The following is a 22,787-nucleotide window of genomic DNA, read 5'->3' as shown; positions in this document are numbered from 1 at the left end:
CAGGTTCCTGGGAGAGGCAGAATATAAATAGTAAATTACAATGCAATAACCAATCTGTAAGGACTACCAGAAGCAGTTTGCTTTTACTTAGCAGGGCTAACAATACACTTTCACCATCTCACCTTAGGGCTATATGTGAATTCTCCTTCTCTCTGCCCTAAGATAGTCTATCATGAACTTGATCATCTTGACATTCCACAAAACATTATATTGATTCATTACTTTGATGGCATTGTGCTAACTGTATATGATGAGAAAATTAGCAAGTACTTAGATGCCTTACTAAGACTCTTGTGAACTAGAGGATAAGAGATAAATTGTACAAAATTCAGGAGCCCACCACACCAGTGCAGTTTCTGTAAGTTTACCAGAGCATGTTCAGATATTCCCTCTGGGTACAGCCATGGCATAAATTTAATAAAAATCTATTGATTTGGTCACTTAATTTATCTTGCACTTATTTGCATTATACCATAATTATAGCCAACCAATCCAACCATACAAGTTACATTAGAAAGTTGTTTTTTACAATCTAGGGAAGAGCAAATAAGACTTAACTGTAATCCCATATAAAATAATAAGTACTTTCCTTTAATTTACTGTTTTGTTTTGTTTTTTTTAGTATAATGGAATAACCAGGTAAAATGGATGAAGTGCTTCTATTAAATAAATACAATTAATTTTTTAAATTAATAGTTGAAATTGTGGTTAATTGTTTTTAGTGCCTCCAAAATAATTTAAGTGTTCCTAAAGTTTACATTTCACTAGTCCTCAAAATTAGAGGTTGTTCTTTAAAAACAGTTAAATATTTTAGAAAATATTAAATTGTGTTTTATCATTTGTCTTACTTAATTGACTTTGTCAATTGGTGACTCAAGAATTGAATTACTGGAATGAAAGCGACGTTCTATTGGAATTTAGCTAAGGGTGAACACTAAAAGTTCATTTTGAATTGTGTTTCTGTTTGGCTTCTCTTAGATATCTGGATTTGCTCAAGGACTCAAATCTTATTAAAACTCAGGATGTGTTTACAGTCATTCGATACATCTCATATAATAGCTATGGGAAGACTATGGCCTGGAATTGGATACAGCTCAACTGGGAATATCTAGTCAACAGGTGGGATGATCAGATAATGGTTTATTGTTCTCTTTGTCTGATACCATCTACAAGTTCTTTCTTTTTCTATTTTCTGTGCTTTCTCTGACATCTATACAATATCTGAAATGGCATATTATCAGAGGTAAGAATCATGGTATTTTCCTTCCAGGGAAGAAATATACTAGTTAATTTTAAGCATAATTCCTTTTCTGGAGAGTAGTGTTTCCAACTGATCAATAGAATTTTGAAATCTGCAAAGATGACTAAGCATTATTTTTAGTTTGGTTAAAACAAGTTAATTCTGCCTATTGTGCTAGCACCTAGCATAATGCCAGGCACATATTTAGTTCTCAATTAATTTTTAATGAAAATGAAATGATAATTCCTGGACCTGGGTTCCCATTAGAGCCCTAAATCTTACTGAGTTCATACGGATAACTTTTGCCATCCTTAACCAGACAATTAAGCTTTAGGTATCTTGAAAATTTCTTTTTTTTAAATTAATTTTTATTGGAGTATAGTTGTTTTACAATGTTGTATTAGTTTCTACTGTACAGCAAAGTGAATCAGCTATACATATATATATATCCCCTCTTTTTTTGGATTTCCTTCCCATTTAGGTCACCACAGTGCATTGAGTTCCCTGTGCTATACAGTATGTTCTCATTAGTTACCTATTTTATACATAGCATCAATAGTGTATATATGTCAATCCCAATCTCCCAATTCCTCCCTTCTTAAAACCAAACTACATTTCCCGGGCAATCGCAATTTTAAAATAAGTAGCAAGGACAAGAGATGAGCAAATGAGCTAAAGAGATGCTTTCCTAAATTTCTTATTTCTTCAGCCTCATATGGAAGAAATGTTGCCACTCTTGGTCTTGATCCTCTAAATTTAATGCTTATTTCCATTAAAAGGATACTTCTTTGACAGAGTATAAAATATAGATTATATGTCCCAAACAAATATGTAAACACTGACCAAAGAACTATACCATCTGTAATCCCCATACCAAGAAATGGCCTCTGTCATCTCCTCCTAATCTCTCCTGTCTTCCCTTCAGCACTGCCTAGTGCATAATGACCACCTTATCAGAAATACTAACTGCAAAGATAACTTTTATTTCTATACTCTTTTCTACTCTACAATTAACCAGTGTGCCATTATGTTCATTCACATTTCTTATCCTTCTGAGATCCAAATTATATCTCTAGCTCTCAACAAAGATACCCTACATTGCTTTTGCTTACTTGTGATAAATGTTTGCCTTTTGTGTTCTTGCAACGATTGAATGTAACTGCTCATCCATTTCTATGAAGATTGACTAGCATGCTTGTGTATGTGTGTGTGTGGTGTGTATATGATGCTCTGTTCATCTGTTTATAATTGTTTCAATAAACTATTTGGTTTAGAATTAATAAATCTACCTATTGAGAACATGTTATCTGGAGGTAATAGTTCATATTATGCAAGGTAATACTTTCCATTTTGAAAGATATATGCCTAATGACATGTACTGTGTATTTTGTTTTAATCGAAAAGACTACGCAACCTTTCTTTCTGGTACATGCTGTAAGAAACCTATGTAGACGAAGAACAATGCTTACTATTAAATTATTGTGAAAATATAAGTAAATAATATTCTATTTTGCATAATAAAGTGGGTACTTCCTTATTGTTTATTAAACAGAGTATTTCTCAAGGCTTATTTGAATTGCTGTCATGTGAGTTATTTCAAATAATGCATATTTCATTTTTAAAAATTAGTTCATTGTTATACTTCTTAAGAATTAAGAAATAGGAAAAAGAACAGGTGTTACATTGCCATAAAGTCATAAACAGTTGGCCTTAAAATAAATCTATTAGACCTAATGTTGAAATTTTCAGGAAAAACAAATTGATGAACTATTTGCAGTGCTAGTTCCAAAACCCTCTCCCAAGGCTTTTAATATTTCTTCATAGTCTAATGATCTAATTCTCATGACATATTATTTCAAATAGCCTAAAACATAAAATTATATAATATCCACATGTCAGATACAAAAAAGCCCAATATTAATTATGGTTAGTTTGAAAAAAATATAATTTCCCCATTAAAATTGGATAAGACAAATTAAACAGAAATGAGCCAAGCGTTAGCCAAATATTTTCAAACTCTTAAATGTTTTCCAGACTTCAGAATGTGTGGTTTTACTGCCTTTGTTTCTGAACAATTTATTGTCATCTTAAAATAAATAAGCTGCTTTTTTATAAAGCTTTTGTTATGTGATTTTTATGACAGCTGATGGCCCCACCACTAATGTGCTTTCCAGTTTGAGACTTAACCACAAAGTTCCAAAGATACTTCAGAAATTATTATTTGCTTTTGTTTATTCCACTAAACTCTTACATGAAACTATGAAGTTGAATGAACTCAATATGCCAATATAGTGTGGTGTGATGAAGTTTGATTTTAATTTATGACTATGAATGAAAAATTAAGTCAATGGGACATGACTGAAGTCATTTAAACAGTACCTCATAAACAAAATAATTTAATAAGCACTTAACTAAAAGTTTTAAGTGCATCAAAACCATTTCTTCTGGATAACATAATAGTACTTACATAAATATTAAATCCAAGAAGATTATTTTTACATAATTATTTTTCAAAATATTTAAGATATAATTAAATCCTTATTTTAGTTTTAAAAGTAATCAATATGATAAATATACAGCATATTTCCCCTTAAATGGTAACTTCATATGATGGTTTCTTGGAATGAACATATTTTGTTTTTATATTTCTGATATTTATACAGGTAGTTGCAGTTTTTATTCAATCTATTCATTGCTAGTTTCTAAATATATTCTTCAATTTTTAGTCACAAAGAACAAAACAGAAGAGGAATATTATAGAAATTATAGAAAGTCACTGGAAAAACTGTTTTCTTACCTGTAATAACAGACTTTCTTTGAATCTGTAAAATATCATTACAGGAACTTAGTGTGATTTCCTTTTTTAAAATCTCAATTTTCTTATTATAAAATAGGTGTGTATTGTTTTGCACAAAATGCAGATAAGCAAAAATAAGGATACAAAAATCACCCATAATCCCACCACCTAAAAATAACCTCTGTTGTCACACTGCTGTTTTTCCTTGAGTCATTTTTCTATGGCTGTTCATTAATTTACAGAAATGGAATTATATTAGACATATTGTTTTATAACCTGCTTTTTCTTACATTATCCTATATTGTGGATATCTTTTCATGTCTTTAAGTACGCTTCTTCGATGTTATTTTAAATTCTCAGCCATATTTCAATGTGTAGATACATCTTAGTTTACTTAGCCAATCTCCATCTGTTGGATAATAAAATTGTTCCAAACTTTCCACTGTATAAATGATGTATTGATGAACATCTTTGAAACTGAACCTCTGTTCTCTTTGAACATCCTTGAGAATTTCCTTGGGATAAAAATAACAGTAGAAGTAATATTGCTGTGTTAAAGGATGTGTTCATTTTTAGAGTTTCTGATGAATGCTGCAAAACTGTCATCCACAACAAAATTTACTATTAACTTTGCCTATTTTTCCAACCCTTGCCAATACTCAGTGTTGTCATTTAAAAATATTCTTGCTAATTGAGTACATGAAAACTGATATCTCATTTTAAATTATAATTCTTTCATCCTGTAAATATTGTGGAGCATCTACTATGTGCTAGGCACAGTGCTTGGTACTCAAGGTACAACAGTATACAAGGAGAAACAGGTCTGGTTCTCTGTTCTCATGGAGCTTAGAGTCTAATAATGAAGATCAATATTAAGTAAAGAATCACACAAATACATGTAGTACAGTTAAAACTGTAATAACTACAAATAGAAGAGGTTCAGGGCACACTGAAAGAGTGTAATGGGGAAACTGACCAAGTCAAGAGAAGTTGAAGGTTAAGGGCTTTCCTAAGGGAGTGATGATTGAGCTGAATTCTGAAGGAAGGACAGGAGTGAATTATATGAACAGGAGGCAAAGCTTTCCTGGCTGAATGCCTACTATCAGAAAAGAGGAAAGATAAGGGCTAAGTTTTTCAGGGTCACATTAAGATTTGGGCTTTTGTTCTAAGAGGAATGATAAGGTCACTACAGGGTTTTAAGTAAGAAAGTAAAATGATCAATTTTACTTTGAAAAGCTAGCTCTGGTGGTAAAGTAAAGCACAGACCAGAGCAAATTTGGGGAAAGCAATTATAGAGTTATTAGAGTAGTCCCAGGAAAAGATAGTGAGAGACTGTACTATGGATGTAATGGTGAAGATGAAAAGATAAGAACAACATTTAGAATTCGGCAGATTAGAAATGGGAGGCAAGTGAGATGACAAGAATAAAATGTCTAGATTTCCAGAAAAGATAAGGTTTGCAGAAGAACCATGAGTTCAGATATATCTATCTATCTATATATATCTATATCTATATATATCTATATATATCTATCTGCCTTTTGAGTCTCCTTTGAGATGTTAAAGCGGAGATTGTTTCAAGGAAGTTAGAGTCCCTTGTCAAATGCTGCTTAAAGTTTGAATAAATCAAAGAATAAAAATGCTCATTAAACTTATTGGTAACTCAGAAAGAGTTTTTCAGTGGAGTGGTGGGGGCAAAACTCAAATGGAAGCAAATCAATGTATCAGTCAGTAGTAAGACAATGGAAGCAAGAAATGTAGAGAAGCCCCTTGAAAAGTTTGTCTATGAATGGGGAGGTGAGAGAAGATATTAAGAGAGCGATGCTAGATCAAGGGAGAGGATTTTCCCTTTTTTTATATGGAAGATATTTTAATATGTTTAATATACTTAAAAGCTGATGAGACAGATCCAGTGAAGAGTGAGAGATTTAATATGTAAGACAGGAAAAAGATTTTTTAAAAATTAATGTTTTTGAGAAAGTGAGGGAGAAATAGGAACCAAAGCACAGATGATAGAAGGAAAACAGGTATATTTATATGTTTGTAAGCTAAAAGATGTAGAGGTTACTATGTATTTTCTCTGTGAATTAGAAGACAAGATCATCTGAGGAGGAAGGGAAGAGGGAGAGTGTTTGGAGGTTTTAAGAGAGTGAAAACATTTGCAAAAGGCAATTCAAAGAGAAAGAGAATGAGCTGACCAGGATAATGCAGGATTGTCAATGTGAAGGGCCCATTTAAGATGGACAGCCATGAATTTATAGTGAAACAATATGGGGAAAGTTGGGTGACCTCCCTTGACAGAATGTGTCCACCTGGTACAAACAAAGGAAATGAGCAGTTAATTTCACCCAAAGCTGGAGTTTTGCCAGACTCAAATTATTGAAATATAAGGAAGCTTAGGGCTTAGGCAAAAATGTTACTGAAAATGGTAGACCATGGAATCTAAACTATATAAGGAAACAAGTGAAAGCAAAGGAAGAGCTGATGATCCAGAAGTAGGGGTAGGGATGGTCAATGGGTCAGAAATCCAGATAAAGTCAAAGAATGGTCATAGTGGAAAGTGAATGGTAAATTATGTCATGGAGCATGCATAAATTAATAATTTTAGAGTCAGAGTACCTATGGATAATCACAAGGCATGATGATGGGAATTGGCTGGAGTAGAGTGGAGAAAATACCATTGGAAATGAGGAGGTCAAGAAACTAAGGCGCTAAGCTGTTATATCTTCATCCATGTGGACCTTGAAATCATGGCCTGAAGTAGAAAAGATGATAGGAGTCAGGTGCCAAAGTGTATCATAAATGAGATGAAGGGGAATAACCTGAAGGAACAGAGGTTCTTAAAGAGAGAGTGGAGGAATAATGGTTTGGAATCCACAATGGGGAGCATGACCACACCAATTCCCTTTCTGACCTGGTGTATGGAGGATGTGGGAAAATAAACATTCTCCAAATAAGTAGTATTCCCTGTAAAGGGGCAGTTCCAGAGGGCCAGGTGGCGGGTTTGAGAGCTTGGGCAGCTCTAGACAGCTAAGTCAGAGGCAAGAAGTTACACACATTATAAGGACAGTGTTGATCATAGATGACTGAGATTCTTACATTTTGGATAATGGCTGATGACATTAAGTAAAGGGAAACTGCTTGCCTTAGATTTCTAAGAGAAGAAAGATGAAAGACATAATGGATTTAAATTCAATGGTGTCTGTGATAAGAGTGAACACTGGACCTAGTATACTGAAACTGTGGATAATTATTAGAACATTTCATCTGTTTCCATTAGTACATTTTCTCTTTACGTTTCTTTTGAAAACTGCTGATTCATTCCTTCGCTAATTTCATGTTGGCATATTTCTCCCTATTGCCAATCTGTAAGGGTTCTTTTTATAGTGAAAATATTTGCCCTTTTTAAAACAAAATAATAAATTTTTACTTTTAATTTTATGGCAGTTTTTCTTTAGTATAAAATTTTGTAATGTGTATGTGACAAACTTTATTACGTTTTATTTCACGATTTCTGCTTCTCTTGTGTGATAAATTTTAAATGTAAAATTTCTCCTAATATTTGTTTACCTCTTTATATATTGATATATTTTCCTTTATCTTTCCCCAACATTCCAACAGTTCAAGGTTTATACATAATTCTTGTGATTATTTTTCTTATACTGTGATTAATTGGGATGAAATTTTTACCTGTATTACAATGATTTGTATTTTGGTCTATAAGGAAATTTCTGATTCTTGCTCTTTAAGAGAGAAAATGCAAAAGAGATAGGAATAGAATATTATCTCTAAAGTGCTATCTTTGCACTCAGCTTCAAGTGTCTTTGCTTAGCAGGCTGATATAGATCATAACCCCAAATATGCAAGCAGCTAATAAAGCTTTTTGAAAGCAGAATAAATAGCCTATATTCAAATTCCTGTACCTGCAGGAAGACACATAGAGTATTAGTTAGGACAAAGGTGATAGAGCTATTCTGCTGTAACAGAAACACAGAAATGCAGCAGCTTAAAGGACATAAATAATTATTTCTCACTCAGGTTGGTCTCCTGAAGTGAGCATTCCAAGTTGTTAGGGTAGTCTGACCTTATTCTGTGTGCTTGAAGTCTGGAAGAAGGGGAGGGGGAAAAAAAAAAAAAAGTCCAAGGCAAGCAATTTCCCTTTACTTAAGCAAGGAGGTGGAAGTTGACCATATCACTTTTTTTTTAATTAATTAATTTATTTATTTATTATTTTTGGCTGCATTGGGTCTTCGTTGCTGTGTGTGGGCTTTCTCTAGTTGTGGCGAGCGGGGCTACTCTTTGTTGTGGTGTGCGGGCTTCTCATTGAGGTGGCTTCTCTTGTTGCGGAGCACGGGCTCTAGGCACACAGGCTTCAGTAGTTGTGGCTCACGGTCTCTAGAGCGCAGGCTCAGTAGTTGTGGCACACGGGCTTAGTTGCTCTGCAGCATGTGGGATCTTCCCGGACCAGGGCTCGAACCCTGCATTGGCAGGCGGATTCTTAACTACTGCGCCACCAGGGAAGCCCCGAACATATCACTTTTGTTCATATTCCACTGATGAGAACTGGGTCACCTGTCTGCACCTAGCTATGAGGAAGGCTGAGAAATGTCATCTGACTGTGGTTCTCATGTGTGCAGGAAAAAAGGAGAACAGATTTGGGGAAAGTAACAAGCAGTCTACCATCTCTGAGTAAGTGGTGTGGATATGTCTACAAAAAGAACTGTAGAATTTGCTGAGAATTTCTCCTGAATGGATTTTAAATTAAATATGTTTACTTACTGTGTTTTGTACTTTCTGTACTTTGAAAATTACTTTTTTAAAAACTCCCAAAATAAAAAGGATATATCTGCATTTAGAGAAAATATTTAAAGTTCTGGGCACTTATATACCCTTTTCCTCCCCTAAATTTCTCTTCAGATATACACTCAATAACAGAAACCTTGGCCGGATTGTCACTATAGCAGAGCCATTCAACACTGAACTACAACTCTGGCAGGTATGAAGATAAATTCCTCTATACTTGTCAAGGAAGGAACAGAATTAATTTTTTTTCAAGGAGAAGTGATATTTCCTCTATTCAGATCCCAGAAGACAAGAAAAAAGAAATAATTCTTACATATAATTAAATGTACACCTAGTTTTTTCTAAACTGAAAAAAATTCAAACAACCAAGAAATAAATAAAGTTTAAAAGTTGAGAAACGTGAGGCCTTGGGAGGATTAGAAGGCTCCATGAGACCATTTGGTTTACCAAAGCATGAACAATATGTCTCCCCTTTCCAGGTAAATGTAATCCTGGGATAAGCTGGTCAAGATTTGATTCCTTTCTGAATTCATAGTTTTGGAATTTCAAAACTAAGCCCAAATCTTTCAGATTTCAAATATCTCAATTCCCAGGGGGGTAGGGAATATTCATTAATGTTGCACAAATAGAGATTGTATGAATTTTCAGTACCTGTATTAGATACTGAAATGTTACATTCCTCTGTATTAAGAAACAAAATAATTCTTATTTTTATAAATAGCAAATACTACTATGGTGGAGTTTGGGGGAGGGTTTTGGAGGGAAGAGGGAAAATGAACCAAGTTTAACAGAGATTTTTTGATGAGCCCTCAATAAATGAACTGAATGCGTATTAAAATACTCCAGACTCCTGGAATGAAAGGCTAAGCAAAGCCATCATTCCACAGACCAGATTTTCCAGGGAACACCTTGGGGAATGTGCAGAAAATTGAGAAACCTGAGGAAGCAGAAAGAGCATGCCAGCCACCAGTGTGCTGCTCTCCTTCCCCAATACATCAGGGCCTTTTTTGTGTGACATGCTGCCAGGTGTCCAAAAGCCATGGGTAATGATTGCTAATCTGAGAGATGGGCTCAATCTAAATCATGCACCAGAAAATGTATCTCAATGTTATTCAGTGATACTGAATGTCCAGGGAAGAAGAAAATAAATCCAGAGTGTAAAGAAAATCCTTGAAGAATAATTGGGCTTAAAATTACTTTCTTAATTATTTCCTTCTCTTTTATAGATGGAGAGCTTTTTCAAAAGATATCCAGAAGCTGGAGCAGGAGAAAAACCTAGGCAGCAAGTGCTGGAAACAGTGAAAAACAATATCGAGTGGCTAAAACAAAACAGAGACACCATAAGAAATTGGTTTTTTGATTTGAATGGTTAATGTGTTCAAATATCATATTTTAATTTTGTGACTGTATTGTTTCTCCTGTTAAATATTTGGTGGCCTAATTTACAAGCACTCTGGAGGGAGGCTTATACATAGATACTGCTTTTGCTAAGTACTTTAAATTGTTCCTTTTTGTTTATGAAGGAAGATACTAATAGAGTAGTTAATGTACTCAGGGATTTCTTCTAAGTGTACTTCATAGGAGATTCTTTACAAACTGAAGAGAATTTAATAGCCATTTTAATGTCTTTAAATATCATTCTTTGTATCTTAAATCTGTGAAAATAGAACAATTTGGTCTTAGTTTTACATTTTTAGTACCAAAGAAAAACCACTTAATCTTCTCTCTTGATTGATTTTTAAAGTTTAAATACCAGTACTTGAGGGACCAATATTATCATCTTAATCTTTATTTTATTATTCAGAATTACACAGATCTAATATCATTGTATTCACTTATGTTTTACTCCTTTAAATCTTATCAAAGTAACCTGGGCTTAAATTTTACTCTAGGATTGCACGAATTAGCCAAAGAAATGCCTGACTGTTACCTTTGTTCTTATAAAATCAAAGAAGAACTCTCCTCTCCTTTTTAAAATAAATCTGAATGATTACCTTGAAAAAATACATTGTTTTCCAGTGTCACTTTACTCTTGAATAATAATGACTGCAGCATCCCCCAAATAATTTAGCAGGAGGCAAATAAGATTCAAGAACCCAGTCTTTTTCATGCTTGGTACTCTGTCATCTTGCTCCATTCCCTACAAAGCTCCTTCAAATAAGCTATGAAATTAGAGGGAAGATAGTGCTTAACTCTACTCCATGGATTTTAGGGGAAAAGGGCTAAATAATTGGAAACTGATTAGGAAAGAGAGAAGGCTGATTATTCCATAAAACTATATGGAATTAGAATTTAGCTTTGACCTAACCTAGCAATCTAAGTGTGAAAATGAGGAAACCCATGGATGTCTCCAACATGACTCTGCATATGTGAGGATATATCTTCTTATATATAACTTTTATGCATAAATCCTTAGATCCTAATCCATACAGAATAGCATTGATCAAATTTATATTCATGACTTGATTAAAGACATCAATTTTGTAGAAGCTGGTGGCAAGAATATGTTTAATATGGCACTTGATGCCTAGCAGATCCACAATACAAGTCCAATAGGCAGAAAAGATGGTACATTACTATGTTCCAATCTGCTATATCTGGAAATCTAAATTTATTTGGAACCTTCAGAAGTATAAGATAATTTAAGATTGGTTTGATGATAATTGAAGCACATGGGAACAATCAAAATCTTAGCTTTGACTTTACATAAAAATGTGCCCTAATCAAGGACTCTCAAATTTTGTAACCTCTCCTATCGCTGTCTCTTAATTATCACTTTTCAATCCACATGGCTAAACTGGCAAATTCAAATGTAGACTGGGGGGAAAAAAAGACAAAAAAAGAAGAAATTTTCAGACTAAAACTTTTAAAGTATTATTTTAAATTACTTCAGAAGAAAAAAACACATTAACATCATAAATCATTAGGAAAAAAAAAAAAAAAAAAAATCCCACTATCCTCATGGGGATTAACACCCTAACTTCAAATTGACCGCAATCAAAACCAGCACTTGAAGTCTATGTATTGTATCAAATGGACAAATAAGGAAGTGGGATCATTTATCCTTCTGCTTTATGTAATAAATTCTTAAAAGAAAAATATAAATTTGAGGGGGATGGTAAATGAAACAAGATTCCAACTTGCCTACAAGTCATTCTGTTCCATTCCACTTTAAGCACTAAAACTGAGAATTAATTGCTTAGTTCTCTTTAGCCCACATGAAAAAGAACTGTGCACACTTTGCTATGACTCCACTAGCCAATCAGGCCCTTCTCAAACAGTACCTGGTTTTAAAAAGGCTGATGACCAATAGATAGATCTATGCTAAGAACAGTTTGCTACTGTGCATTCTTGGTTGTGTCATGATTTTTGCAGGGAAAAAATTTAGTATGTTGTATCCAAAATTAAACCACAGTAAACCATCAACTTTAAAGAATTAACTGGAAGAAATGATCAGCAAAGTCATGTAGCAAGAAGCAGTGCCAGTAATAATGATTGCCTCCCCCCAGGCAGTTTATTCCTATATTGCAGATCATTGCTGTGCACCCACATAAATATAAAGTAGGAGTTTAAATAATAAACTATGAATATAAAAGTGACCAGCAGGGAAGTTCTGGGAAGCAGAGATATACAGCTGGGTTGAAGACAATGGTCCTCCTACAGTTACCCTCCATGTTGGTGAAATGTTAGTCCAAAAATAGATAAATATAAGGTGGGAACAGAAATCTAGAATGGTAATTCTCAAAGGGGATTAAGAAGCAGGGAACAGAAGGAAGAAAGTAGGATAACCAGTGGAGCTTTCCAAAGCTTTGCTAAATAATGATAATAGTGATAGTAGTAATAATACTAATACTACTAATAATAGCAAACTCCTTTTTATACCAAGCCCTGTTCTAAACACAAGCACTCCACATACATCAATTTCTATATTTAAACTTTACAAAAACCCCATGAGGTAGGTACTGTTAATATCCCCATTTTACAGATGGAGAAACAGACAGAGAAGTCACAAAATTGCCCAAGGCCAAAAAATAGTATCTGGCATAAGCCAGGATTTGAACCTAGTTAGTTTACCACCAGAATCTATGTACTTAACCACATATTAAAGTAGAAACATGTGTTTTAAAATTAAAGTGACCTGAGTTTGAATCTCAACTACTTGCCTTTAATCTCTCTATTGTTCAGTTTCCTCATCTATAAAGTGGAGATAAAAATAATCACTACCTCACTGAGTTGTTGTGAGGATTAAATGCAAAAATACATGTAAAGGACGCATGTATGGGAAATGATAATCACTCAACATTAGATGCTATTATTGTTACTATTATGATATCTCCTAGTCCCCATTTAAGACACCAGTTTGGAGAATAAAGTTGGGTTCAGGAATAACCAAACCTAAGCAACTAAAGGCACTAAAGAAAGGCAGTGTGTCAGATTATGTTATTGTTCATTAATAGTCACTGGCCCTCCCTGGAGAGAATTCGATTATCTTACCCCACTGAAGTCTAACATGGGTATGCTGCTTTTGCCTGGTGAAATATGAATGAAAGTGATCTATGTCGATTTCAGGCAGAAATATACGGAGTCAGCACATGTTTTGCCATTTTTCTTCTGCCACCCTACACCCAACGTTTCATATAGAGGATGCTCTGTTAGCCTGAATTTCAGAATGAAAACAATGAAACCGAAAATTGGTTCTTTGAAAAGAACAACAAAATTGACAAACCTTTAGCTAGGCTGACCAAGAAAAAAGTGAGAAGACTTAAATTACTGAAATCAGGAATGAAAGAGGAGGCATCACCACCAAACTTACAGAGATAAAAAGAAAGAGAACTCTATGCATAACCATACCCCAACAAAATTAGTGTTGCCAACAACTGAGACAAAATGAACAAATTCCTAGAAAAACAAACTATCAAACTGACTCAAGAAGAAATAGAAAATCTGAACAGACCTATAACAACTGAAGAGATTTAGTAATTAAAAAAAAAAAAAAAAACTTCCCACAAAGAAAAGCCCAGGACCAGATGACTTCCTTAATGAATTCTACCAAACATTTAAAGAAAAATTAGCACCAATCCTTCACAAACTTGCAAAAAATAGGAGAGGAGGGAACTTCTCAATTCATTCTATGAGATCACAGATACCAAAACTCTGATACCAAAACTAGGCAATGACATCATAAGGAAAAAAAAAACCCAAACTACAGGTCAACATCCCTTTCGAATGTATACACAAAGATCCTCCACAAAATATTAGCAAACTAAATCTAGCAACAAAGAAAAATGATGAAAGACCATGACCAAGTGCCAACTGGAATTCACCCAAGAACGCAAGATTGTTTTGACATATGAAAATCAATCAACATAATATACTATGTTGATGGAATAAGGACAAAAACCACATAATCATACCCATGGTGCAAAAGAAGCGTTTGACAAAATCCAGCACCCTTTCATGATAAAACAGTCAACAAGCTAGGAATAGAAGGGAACTTCCTCAACCTGATAAAGGGCACCTATGAAACACCAACAGGGGGCTTCCCTGGTGGCGCAGTGGTTAAGAATCCGCCTGCCAATGCAGGGGACACGGGTTCGAGCCCTGCCTAGGGAAGATCCCACATGCCGTGGAGCAACTAAGCCCATGTGCCACAACTACTGAAGCCTGCGTGCCTAGAGCCTGTGCTGCACAACAAGAGAAGCCACCGCAATGAGAAGCCTGCATACCGCAACGAAGAGTAGCCCCTGCTCGCCACAACTAGAGAAAGCCCGTGAGCAGCAACAAGGACCCAACGCAGACAAAAATAAATTTATTAATTAAATTTAAAAAAAAAGAAAGAAACACCAACAGCTAACATCACACATATAGGTAAAAGACTGAATGCTTTGCCCCTAAGATCAGTAACAGGACAAGGATGTTCTCGCTTGCAACTTTACTTAACACTGTAGTGGAAGTTCTTGCAAGGGAAATTATGTAAGAAACAGAAATAAAAGACATACAAATTGGAAAAAGGAAAATGATCTTTATTATCAGATGACATGATCTTGCACATAGAAAATCCTAAGGAATACACACACACACACACACACACAAACATACACATGATTACCACTAAATGTGTTCAGCAAAGTTGCAGGATACAAGGTCAATATATAAAAAGTAATTGTATTTTTATACACTAGCAATGAAAAATAAGAAAATGAAATTAAAATTAATTACGTTCCAAGACCATCTAAAAGGATAAAATACTTAGGAATAAATTTAACAAAAGAAGTCCAAGACTCATAGACCTAACACTAGGAAACATCGTTAAAAAAAAGTAAAGATCTAAACAGATGGAAAGACATCTCAGGTTCACAGATTGGAAGACTTAATACTGTGAAAATGGCAATACTCCCCAAATTGACCTACAGATTCAACATGATCCCTAAAAAATCTCAGCTTGCTTTTTTGCAGAAACTGAAAACCTGATCATAAAATTCATATTGAAATGAACACAGAATAAATAAAAGAATCTTCAAAGTAAGAACAAAGTTGTAGAACTCACGTTTCTCAAATTTAAAACTGACTACACAGCTACAATAACCAATACAAGGTGATACTACCATAAGGATAGATATATAGGTCAATGGAATAGAACTGAGAGTCCAGAAATAAATACTTATGTATATGGTCATTTGATTTTTGACAAAACAATACAGTGGGGAAAAACAGTCTTTTCAATAAATGGTGCTGGGATAACTGGATATCCACATGCAAAAAAATAAAGTTGGACCACTTTCTTACACCATACACAAAAATTAACTCAAAATGCATCATAGACCTAAAAGCTAAAACTACAAAACTGCTAAAAAAAAAAAATTAAAAATGCAAGTAAATCGATCAGGAAAGTGATGACAACCCTATTTGTAAATCAAATATCTGATTAGGGACTGGTATGCAGAATATATAAAGAACTCTTACACTCAATAATAAAAAGACAAACGACCCAATTAAAAAATGAGCAAAAGATTTGAATAAATATTTCTCTAAAGATAAACAAATATCCAGTAAGCATATGAAAAGATGCTCAACATTACAAACCAATAGTGAAATGCAAATTAAAACCACAATGAGATACCACTTCACACTCACTAGGATGGCAATAATAAAAAAGACAGACAATAACAACTGTTGGCAAGGATATGGAGAAATTGGAACCTTCATACATTGCTTGTAGGAATTTAAAATGCTGCAGCTGCTTTGGAAAACAGTTTGGCAGTTCTTCAAAATAGTAGACATAGAGTTAGTATAGGACCCAGCAATTTTACTCCAAGGTATAAATCCAAGAAAAATGAAAACATATGCCCACACAAAAAGTTGTATGCAAATGTTATAGCAACATTATTCGTAATAGTCAAAAATGAAACAAATCAAATTATGAATGGATTAAAAAAAAGATGGTATATACCTGTAATGCAATATTATAGAAAAGGAATGAAATTGATACATGATATAACATATATGAACCTTGAAAATCATTTAATTGTACACTTTTAATGGGTGAATTTTATGGTATGTGTATCATGTCTCAATAAGATGTTTTTAAAAGCCACCCAGAAATTGAAAAAAGAGAAAGAATATCCCCAAATACACAAAATCAAAACAGAGATACCATTTTTCACCTACCAGATCAACCAAAACTAAAGAGATTGGTAAAATACACTATTGATGCAGGGATGGGGAAGTGGCCCTCTCACCACAGCTGGTAGCAGTGTGGATTGGAACAGTGTTTTAAATGGGAATTTGGCAACATATTTTACAATTTTAAATATGCTTTTCCTTTGACCCAGCAATACAGCTTCTAGAGATTTATCCTTTAGATGCTATATAAAGACATTCACAAGGTATACAAGGATGAAAGGATTTTCACCTCAGAGCTCCTGAAAGTGAAAAACCTATGGCAGTTACTAAACTTGTTAAATAAATTATGATGTTCCCGTACACCAGAATAAGATACCAGCGTTCACATTCCCATATGCTCTACCTTCTCTTCCATTACGGCTGAGCTCCTAGCTAAGGCCAATGCACTAGGTCTCATCTTTGTTCAACTTCCCAAAGCACTGCACTAATAAATCTACGTCCTCTCTCGTACCATCAGTGTTTCCTTATCTACTGGATTCTTTGCAACAGCAGAGAACAATGGTATTATTTCCCCCCAAAATCTCTTAACCCTATTTCTCTTTCCAGATCTCTCCTACTTAATGCAAATTTTCTCTAAAGAGTTATCCACGCTTTTTTAGAGGAGAACTTAGCAGAAACTATCAGATTTTAAATGGGTATGCCATCAGACCTAGCAATTCCACTATCAGGGATCCCTTTTAGATAAATACTTAGAGATATTCATTTATTCATTCAACCGATATTATACAGCATTTGTTATGTCCAAGATTTTATCAGCAAATAAAAGACAAAAACAAAACAAAACAGAGTTGTCTAGGTTCATCTAAAATTTCTCCCTTGAGCCCATCCTAATCGGGCTTTAATCCCCACCATTCCACTTAAAGTGCGCTTGTTGAGGTCAGGACTTGCTAAATTCAAAAGTCAATTCTCAGCTAACTGATATCTGACTTAATCCAAAGTTAAATTTTAAGACTTCTAGACAAATGAAATGGACTATATATTCTTCAGATAACCTCTCAAAAATACTATTTTCAACTGAGTTTTGGTGTTTTATCAAAATAGTAGTGAGTCTGAATACAGATTTTCTCTCTTGCTACTTTAACAGACAGACAAACTGAGGGAAATGTTGACATATTCTTATGATAGTTGAGAAGCAGCTGTCTGAATAGACTTCCATTCCAAAAGTAGAACCACTGTACAAAGGTAAGATTTTCCCAGATAAATAATTTTGCATCTAACACATAGGCTAATTATTAAGGTCCAAAATTATAGGATGTAGAGCATGGCTCTAGTTGTTTTAGCCTGTAAAAGATTTAGAGAAAATATTGCTAAGCTTCCTCCCCAGCTATCTTCTCTTAGGGGAAAAAATAAAACAACTCTTGATACAGTATCATAAAATCTATAACTATAATTAATATACCTTTGCAATCAACACTTCAAGATAAATTAAAGATGTATTATAATTGGAAGGATCTATGTCAACATTATGACAATGATTATCCCTGAGTGGTGTAAATGATTCCTATCCAAGGAATTAAAGGTCTAGGTATAAGAATCAATAAAAGCTCAAATAAATGTATGCTGTTCCTGAAAGATTTACCCACAAGACGATAATAAGGAGATTCAATGCTCCGATTTTTCAGAAAAGTCTAAACTTGAATTTTATCAAGAAGGAAGCTATAAAAAATTTAGACAAAATTCCTGGTAAACTAACACATGCATAATTTGGGGTAAGTAAAGGGCTGTGCTTTTTTTTTTCTTTCAAATATAGAGTGATAGGCTACACTCTGGATCCAGCTAAGATTAGTCAATGACTGTATATAAATTATCAAAGTTTAGGTTAAACTTTTAAATCAAATGTGCAGTCATAACTTGAGAATAGAACAGAGCAACATGGGATCTACAACATTTTCAGCAGTTAGCTGAGAAGAGTCCTAGTGGTCAACTGGGATCTGATCTTCTAACCTCATTCACCAAATTCATGCTGCATGTTAACACTGCCCCAGAATCTACCCTAAATTCTGGTTCTGACTGCCATGCTTAGATTTTCTCATGTGGATGTTTTTATTTTCATATTTCATGTTGGTATTGGGGAAGGAGGGTCTTTAATTTGAAGCAATAAAGAATAAGATTTAAGTATACAAGATCCAACATGGGCACTTCGATTTCATATACACCTTACAGATATGGCCATAGTTTTAGTTGTGCCTTGTTTTGTTAACTGCCAATCTTTTTCAAACCAGACACTGTCGATAGATAATAGGAAATTATAAATATTAAGTCAACGGTGCAGCTATCCACAAAGCAAACTCAAGAATTAGGGTGATAAGGACTTCCCTGGTGGTGCAGTGGTTAAGAATCCGCCTGCCAATGCAGGGGACATTAAGCTCTAGAGCCCGCGAGCCACAACTACTGAAGCCCACGTGCTCTAGGGGCCCGCGTGCCGCAACTACTGAGCCCGCATACTGCAACTACTGAAGCCCGTGCGCCTGGAGCCTGTGCCCTGCAATAAGAGAAGCCACTGCAATGAGAAGCCTGCGCAGCGCAACAAAGTGTAGCCCCCGCTCACCGCAACTAGAGAAAGTGCGTGCACAACAACGAAGACCCAATGCAGCCAAAAAAAAAAAAAAAAAAGAATTAGGGTGATCTTTGGATTATTTCAGAGATGGCAGAAGAGAAAGATTCTTTCTCGAAGTTTTCTAGACTATTGATGCAAGTGCTATAAGTCCCTAGGAAATTTCTCTGGCAAGAATTCCTTTTCTTTCTCCCCAAATGTTAGAAATGAATGTATTTCCAATACCTAATGTGTCCTTCAATGCAGAGGTACCTTCTAACGGAGCAAAAGTACTGACCCTTCTCTGCCCCTTTACTCCTCCCCTCATATTTAGGAGTAGGACCCTTCTCTGTCTCTTTACTCACTTCTCCCCTCATATTTTGGGCATACTTGGGTCAATTCATACTTCTTTTCTCTTCTAGGAGTCTACCTGTCCAGAGAGTGTATGTTCTGATATGTTTTCAGAAATAAAACAAACTTAGCAATAAAGGCTCCCTGTGGGGTAGGGGAAGTGGACATGAAGTTGCCCAGGGAGTTGTGGCAGGGTGGTGGGTCTACCTAATTCTCTGGGTTTGTTATTTTTACTGCTCACGAAGCTATGTCCTCCAACCTAGTCTTTATCTGTAATAACTCCTTATTTGTCTCTCAGTTGGCTGAGAATTCAGCTAGGAGGAAGGAGGCATACAAATTGTTGATGGATTGAAACTCGACACCAACATGGAGTCCCTCCCAGGGTTGCACGAAACTATATCTGCTCAACCACATCAGCTAACCGATGTACTATGTGAGGTTTTTCGATAAAAGTAGGGCTGTTTGACTAGCATTTTTCAGAAATATTCCCGATTTTCTATTTGCCTCTGAAGATACATCTTTAAGTGTATATTAGTAAATAGAAATTGTTAGCTTTCAACTGATATTTTAATAACAAAAGTTGGCCTTAAACAGGAATTTAAAGAGTTGGCCAGACTTCCCTGGTGGCGCAGTGGTTAAGAATCCACCTGCCAATGCAGGGGACGCAGGTTCGAGCCCTGGTCCGGGAAGATCCCACATGCCACGGAGCAACTAAGCCTGTGCACCGCAATTACTGAGCCTGCGCTCTAGAGCCCGTGAGCCACCACTACTCAGCCTGAGTACCACAACTACTGAAGCCCGGGTGCCTAGAGCCCGTGCTCCGCGACAAGAGAAGCCACCACAATGAGAAGCCCACGCCCCGCAACAAAGAGTAGCCCCTGCTCGCCGCAACTAGAGAAAGCCCACGTGCAGCAACAAAGACCCAACGCAGCCAAAAAAAAAAAAAATTAAATTAAATTAAACTAAAAAAAAGGAGTTGGCCAGGTCCTAACTGAATTAGGCCTTAAACTTTATCTTGAAGGATGAGTAAGATACAGCTAGAGGGACAAAACAAAGTTGGGGGGAAAAGGCCAGAGTTTTTAATAAACTTGATATAATGTAGAAGAGAGGAAGGGATGAGGATCACAATGCAGGATCACAAACCTGAATTGATGTAGTAAGGTCCAGAATATGTGAAGTCCTGAAAGTTAACCTGAGGCCTTTATCCCATAGGCAACTAAGGAAACTGTCAAGAGTTCAGGTAAACTACTTCATGGTACTGCTGCCTTGGCATCATTTTGTTTGACCAAGCGGCCTAGAGGGACCTTAAATTGATACAAGCCCCTCATGCAAGCACACACCCTAGATAACAACCCACAAAGTCACAAACAAATTAAGTTCCTGATATGACTCCCTCAATAGCCCTTGTAACCAACAGTCTACCCTCCTCCCAGGACCTTGTGTGTTTCTTAGATAAAACCCCCATGGAACTTACCAAAACCCTGCTCTTTTGTTCGGAATTGACCAATTCTGCCTTAGCCCAGGGAACCCCAAAGCACTCCACCCATGAACCCTCATGAAAGCATGTTCCCCAGTTCCTATTGTTCTGTCTGTCTGCACTCTGCCTTGACCTTCCCATGCGGCCCCTCAAGACATGCCTTGTATTTCCTCCAGGACCTGTGAGTAATATACTCCTCTCTTCCAGTTTCTCTACTGGTCTGTTGTAGCATGATTCACCATCCAGCACCCTGTGCTCTACTTAACAAATATTACTTTAACAAAGTCATGACAGAACCACTAAAATTTTTTTAACAGAGAAATAAAATACTGAAAATAAAGAATTAGAAATACTAATTTGATTTTTCTACTGTAAGGTGTTTAGAAGTAGAAAGAGAATCAAGTACAACTAAGTGGGAAGTTTGAAGTGGTGAGAGCCTCAACAAACTGCCCTCATTTCCTGCATCACCAATTTTATTCAAAGCAAAAGCCTACGACTAGTCTCCACTTGGTCACCTACTATTCACTCCTCAATCCACCACATTATAATTTTTGCATCTGAAATGGTTCTTGCTAAGTCAATGGGCATGTTTTCGTTTCTTATCTTACGTGAACAATCATTAACAACCAAAATAACTGACCACTCCTTCTATATTAGTTTGCTAAAGCTGTCATAACAAAGTACTACAAACTGGGTGGCTTAAACAACAGAAATTTGTTGTCTCATAGTTTTGAAGGCTAAAGTCTGAAATCAAGGTGTCTGCAGGGTTGTTTACTTCTGCAGGCTGTGGAGGAATGATCTGTCCCAAGCCTCTCTTGATGGCTTAGATAGCTATCTTCATGTTCACATGGCATTCTCCCTGTGTATCTCTGTGTCCAAATTTCCCCTTTTTAAAAGGACACCAGTCATATTGGATTAGGCCCACCCTAAAGATCTCACTTTAACTTGATTTCCTCTGTAAAGACCCTATCTCCAAATAAGGTCATGTTCTGAGGTACTGGGGATTAGAATTTCAACATATGAATTTTTGAGGTGACACAATTCAACCCCTAACATCCTCCTTCTTGACATTCTCCTCCCTGGGCTTCCTTAGAGCTCTCTCTCTCTCATACATCTCTGACCACTCTTTCTCGTTCTCTTTTTCTGGTTTCTCTTCCTCCACCTGCCCCTTAAGTGTTGATGTTTCCCAGGTTCTGTACTCCTTCCTATTTTTTATTCCACATGTTACCCTTTGGGGTGCCATGCCTGCATGACTTTAACTGTCGTATATACAGAGATGCCTCCAAAATCTATACCTGAAAAATCTATCTCTTACATTTGTCAAATCCCACAGAACTTTACAGTACAAAGAATAAACATTAACGTGTGCAAATTAGAAAAACAAAATCATTTAGGAGGTCAGAGGATCCCAGACTGAATACAGAATGTGACCAAAAAAATCTAACTTATTACAAATTTATTTACAACCTCAGTGAATGGGGTGGAGGGAAAAGTGTTGACCTCTGTAACTGTGAAAATGAGTGGAGTCTCTAAGACTAAGGGCAGAAGAAACTATATATAAGCACTGTATTTTAGTTGATAAAGTTGTTTCCCATAGAAGTGCTGGTTAACAATTCTGACTCTGCTATACAAATCTGGTGGAACTGAACAATTAAGCAAGTGGAGGGCAGATGGTGGGAGCCCGGTTTTGCACTATGGGAATGAGAGGTTACAAATAAGCAAGGGAAGGGGGCTAGAATGCTCCATGTGATAATGGATTAGAGTTTGAGGCATCAGTATGAACTCATGTTTAGCTTCATACAGAGACAGATGGTTGCATATAGAGATATTTATAGATATGTGTATATAGAGAGGTCAGTATACACACATATCTTTCCTTGTTCTGTCAGCTGACAGACTAGAA

General features: G+C 35.6%; 1 protein-coding gene across 1 annotated transcript in view; it reads left to right on the top strand.

Annotated features, from left to right (window-relative positions):
* Positions 1 to 10,846, top strand: part of ENPEP (glutamyl aminopeptidase) — a 104,539-nt gene extending 93,693 nt beyond the window's left edge. The window contains exons 18-20 of the mRNA XM_061192049.1: positions 979 to 1,119; positions 8,955 to 9,033; positions 10,067 to 10,846. Of these exons, the coding sequence (XP_061048032.1) occupies positions 979 to 1,119; positions 8,955 to 9,033; positions 10,067 to 10,213 (367 nt within the window). The 3' untranslated portion in view covers positions 10,214 to 10,846. The remainder of the gene's footprint in view (positions 1 to 978; positions 1,120 to 8,954; positions 9,034 to 10,066) is intronic.
* The last annotated feature ends 11,941 nt before the right edge of the window (positions 10,847 to 22,787 follow it).

Source organism: Eubalaena glacialis, chromosome 5, assembly GCF_028564815.1.
Source record: "Eubalaena glacialis isolate mEubGla1 chromosome 5, mEubGla1.1.hap2.+ XY, whole genome shotgun sequence".
In the NCBI taxonomy this organism is placed as follows: Eukaryota; Metazoa; Chordata; class Mammalia; order Artiodactyla; family Balaenidae; genus Eubalaena; species Eubalaena glacialis.
This window is presented reverse-complemented; position numbering and strand designations above follow the sequence as displayed.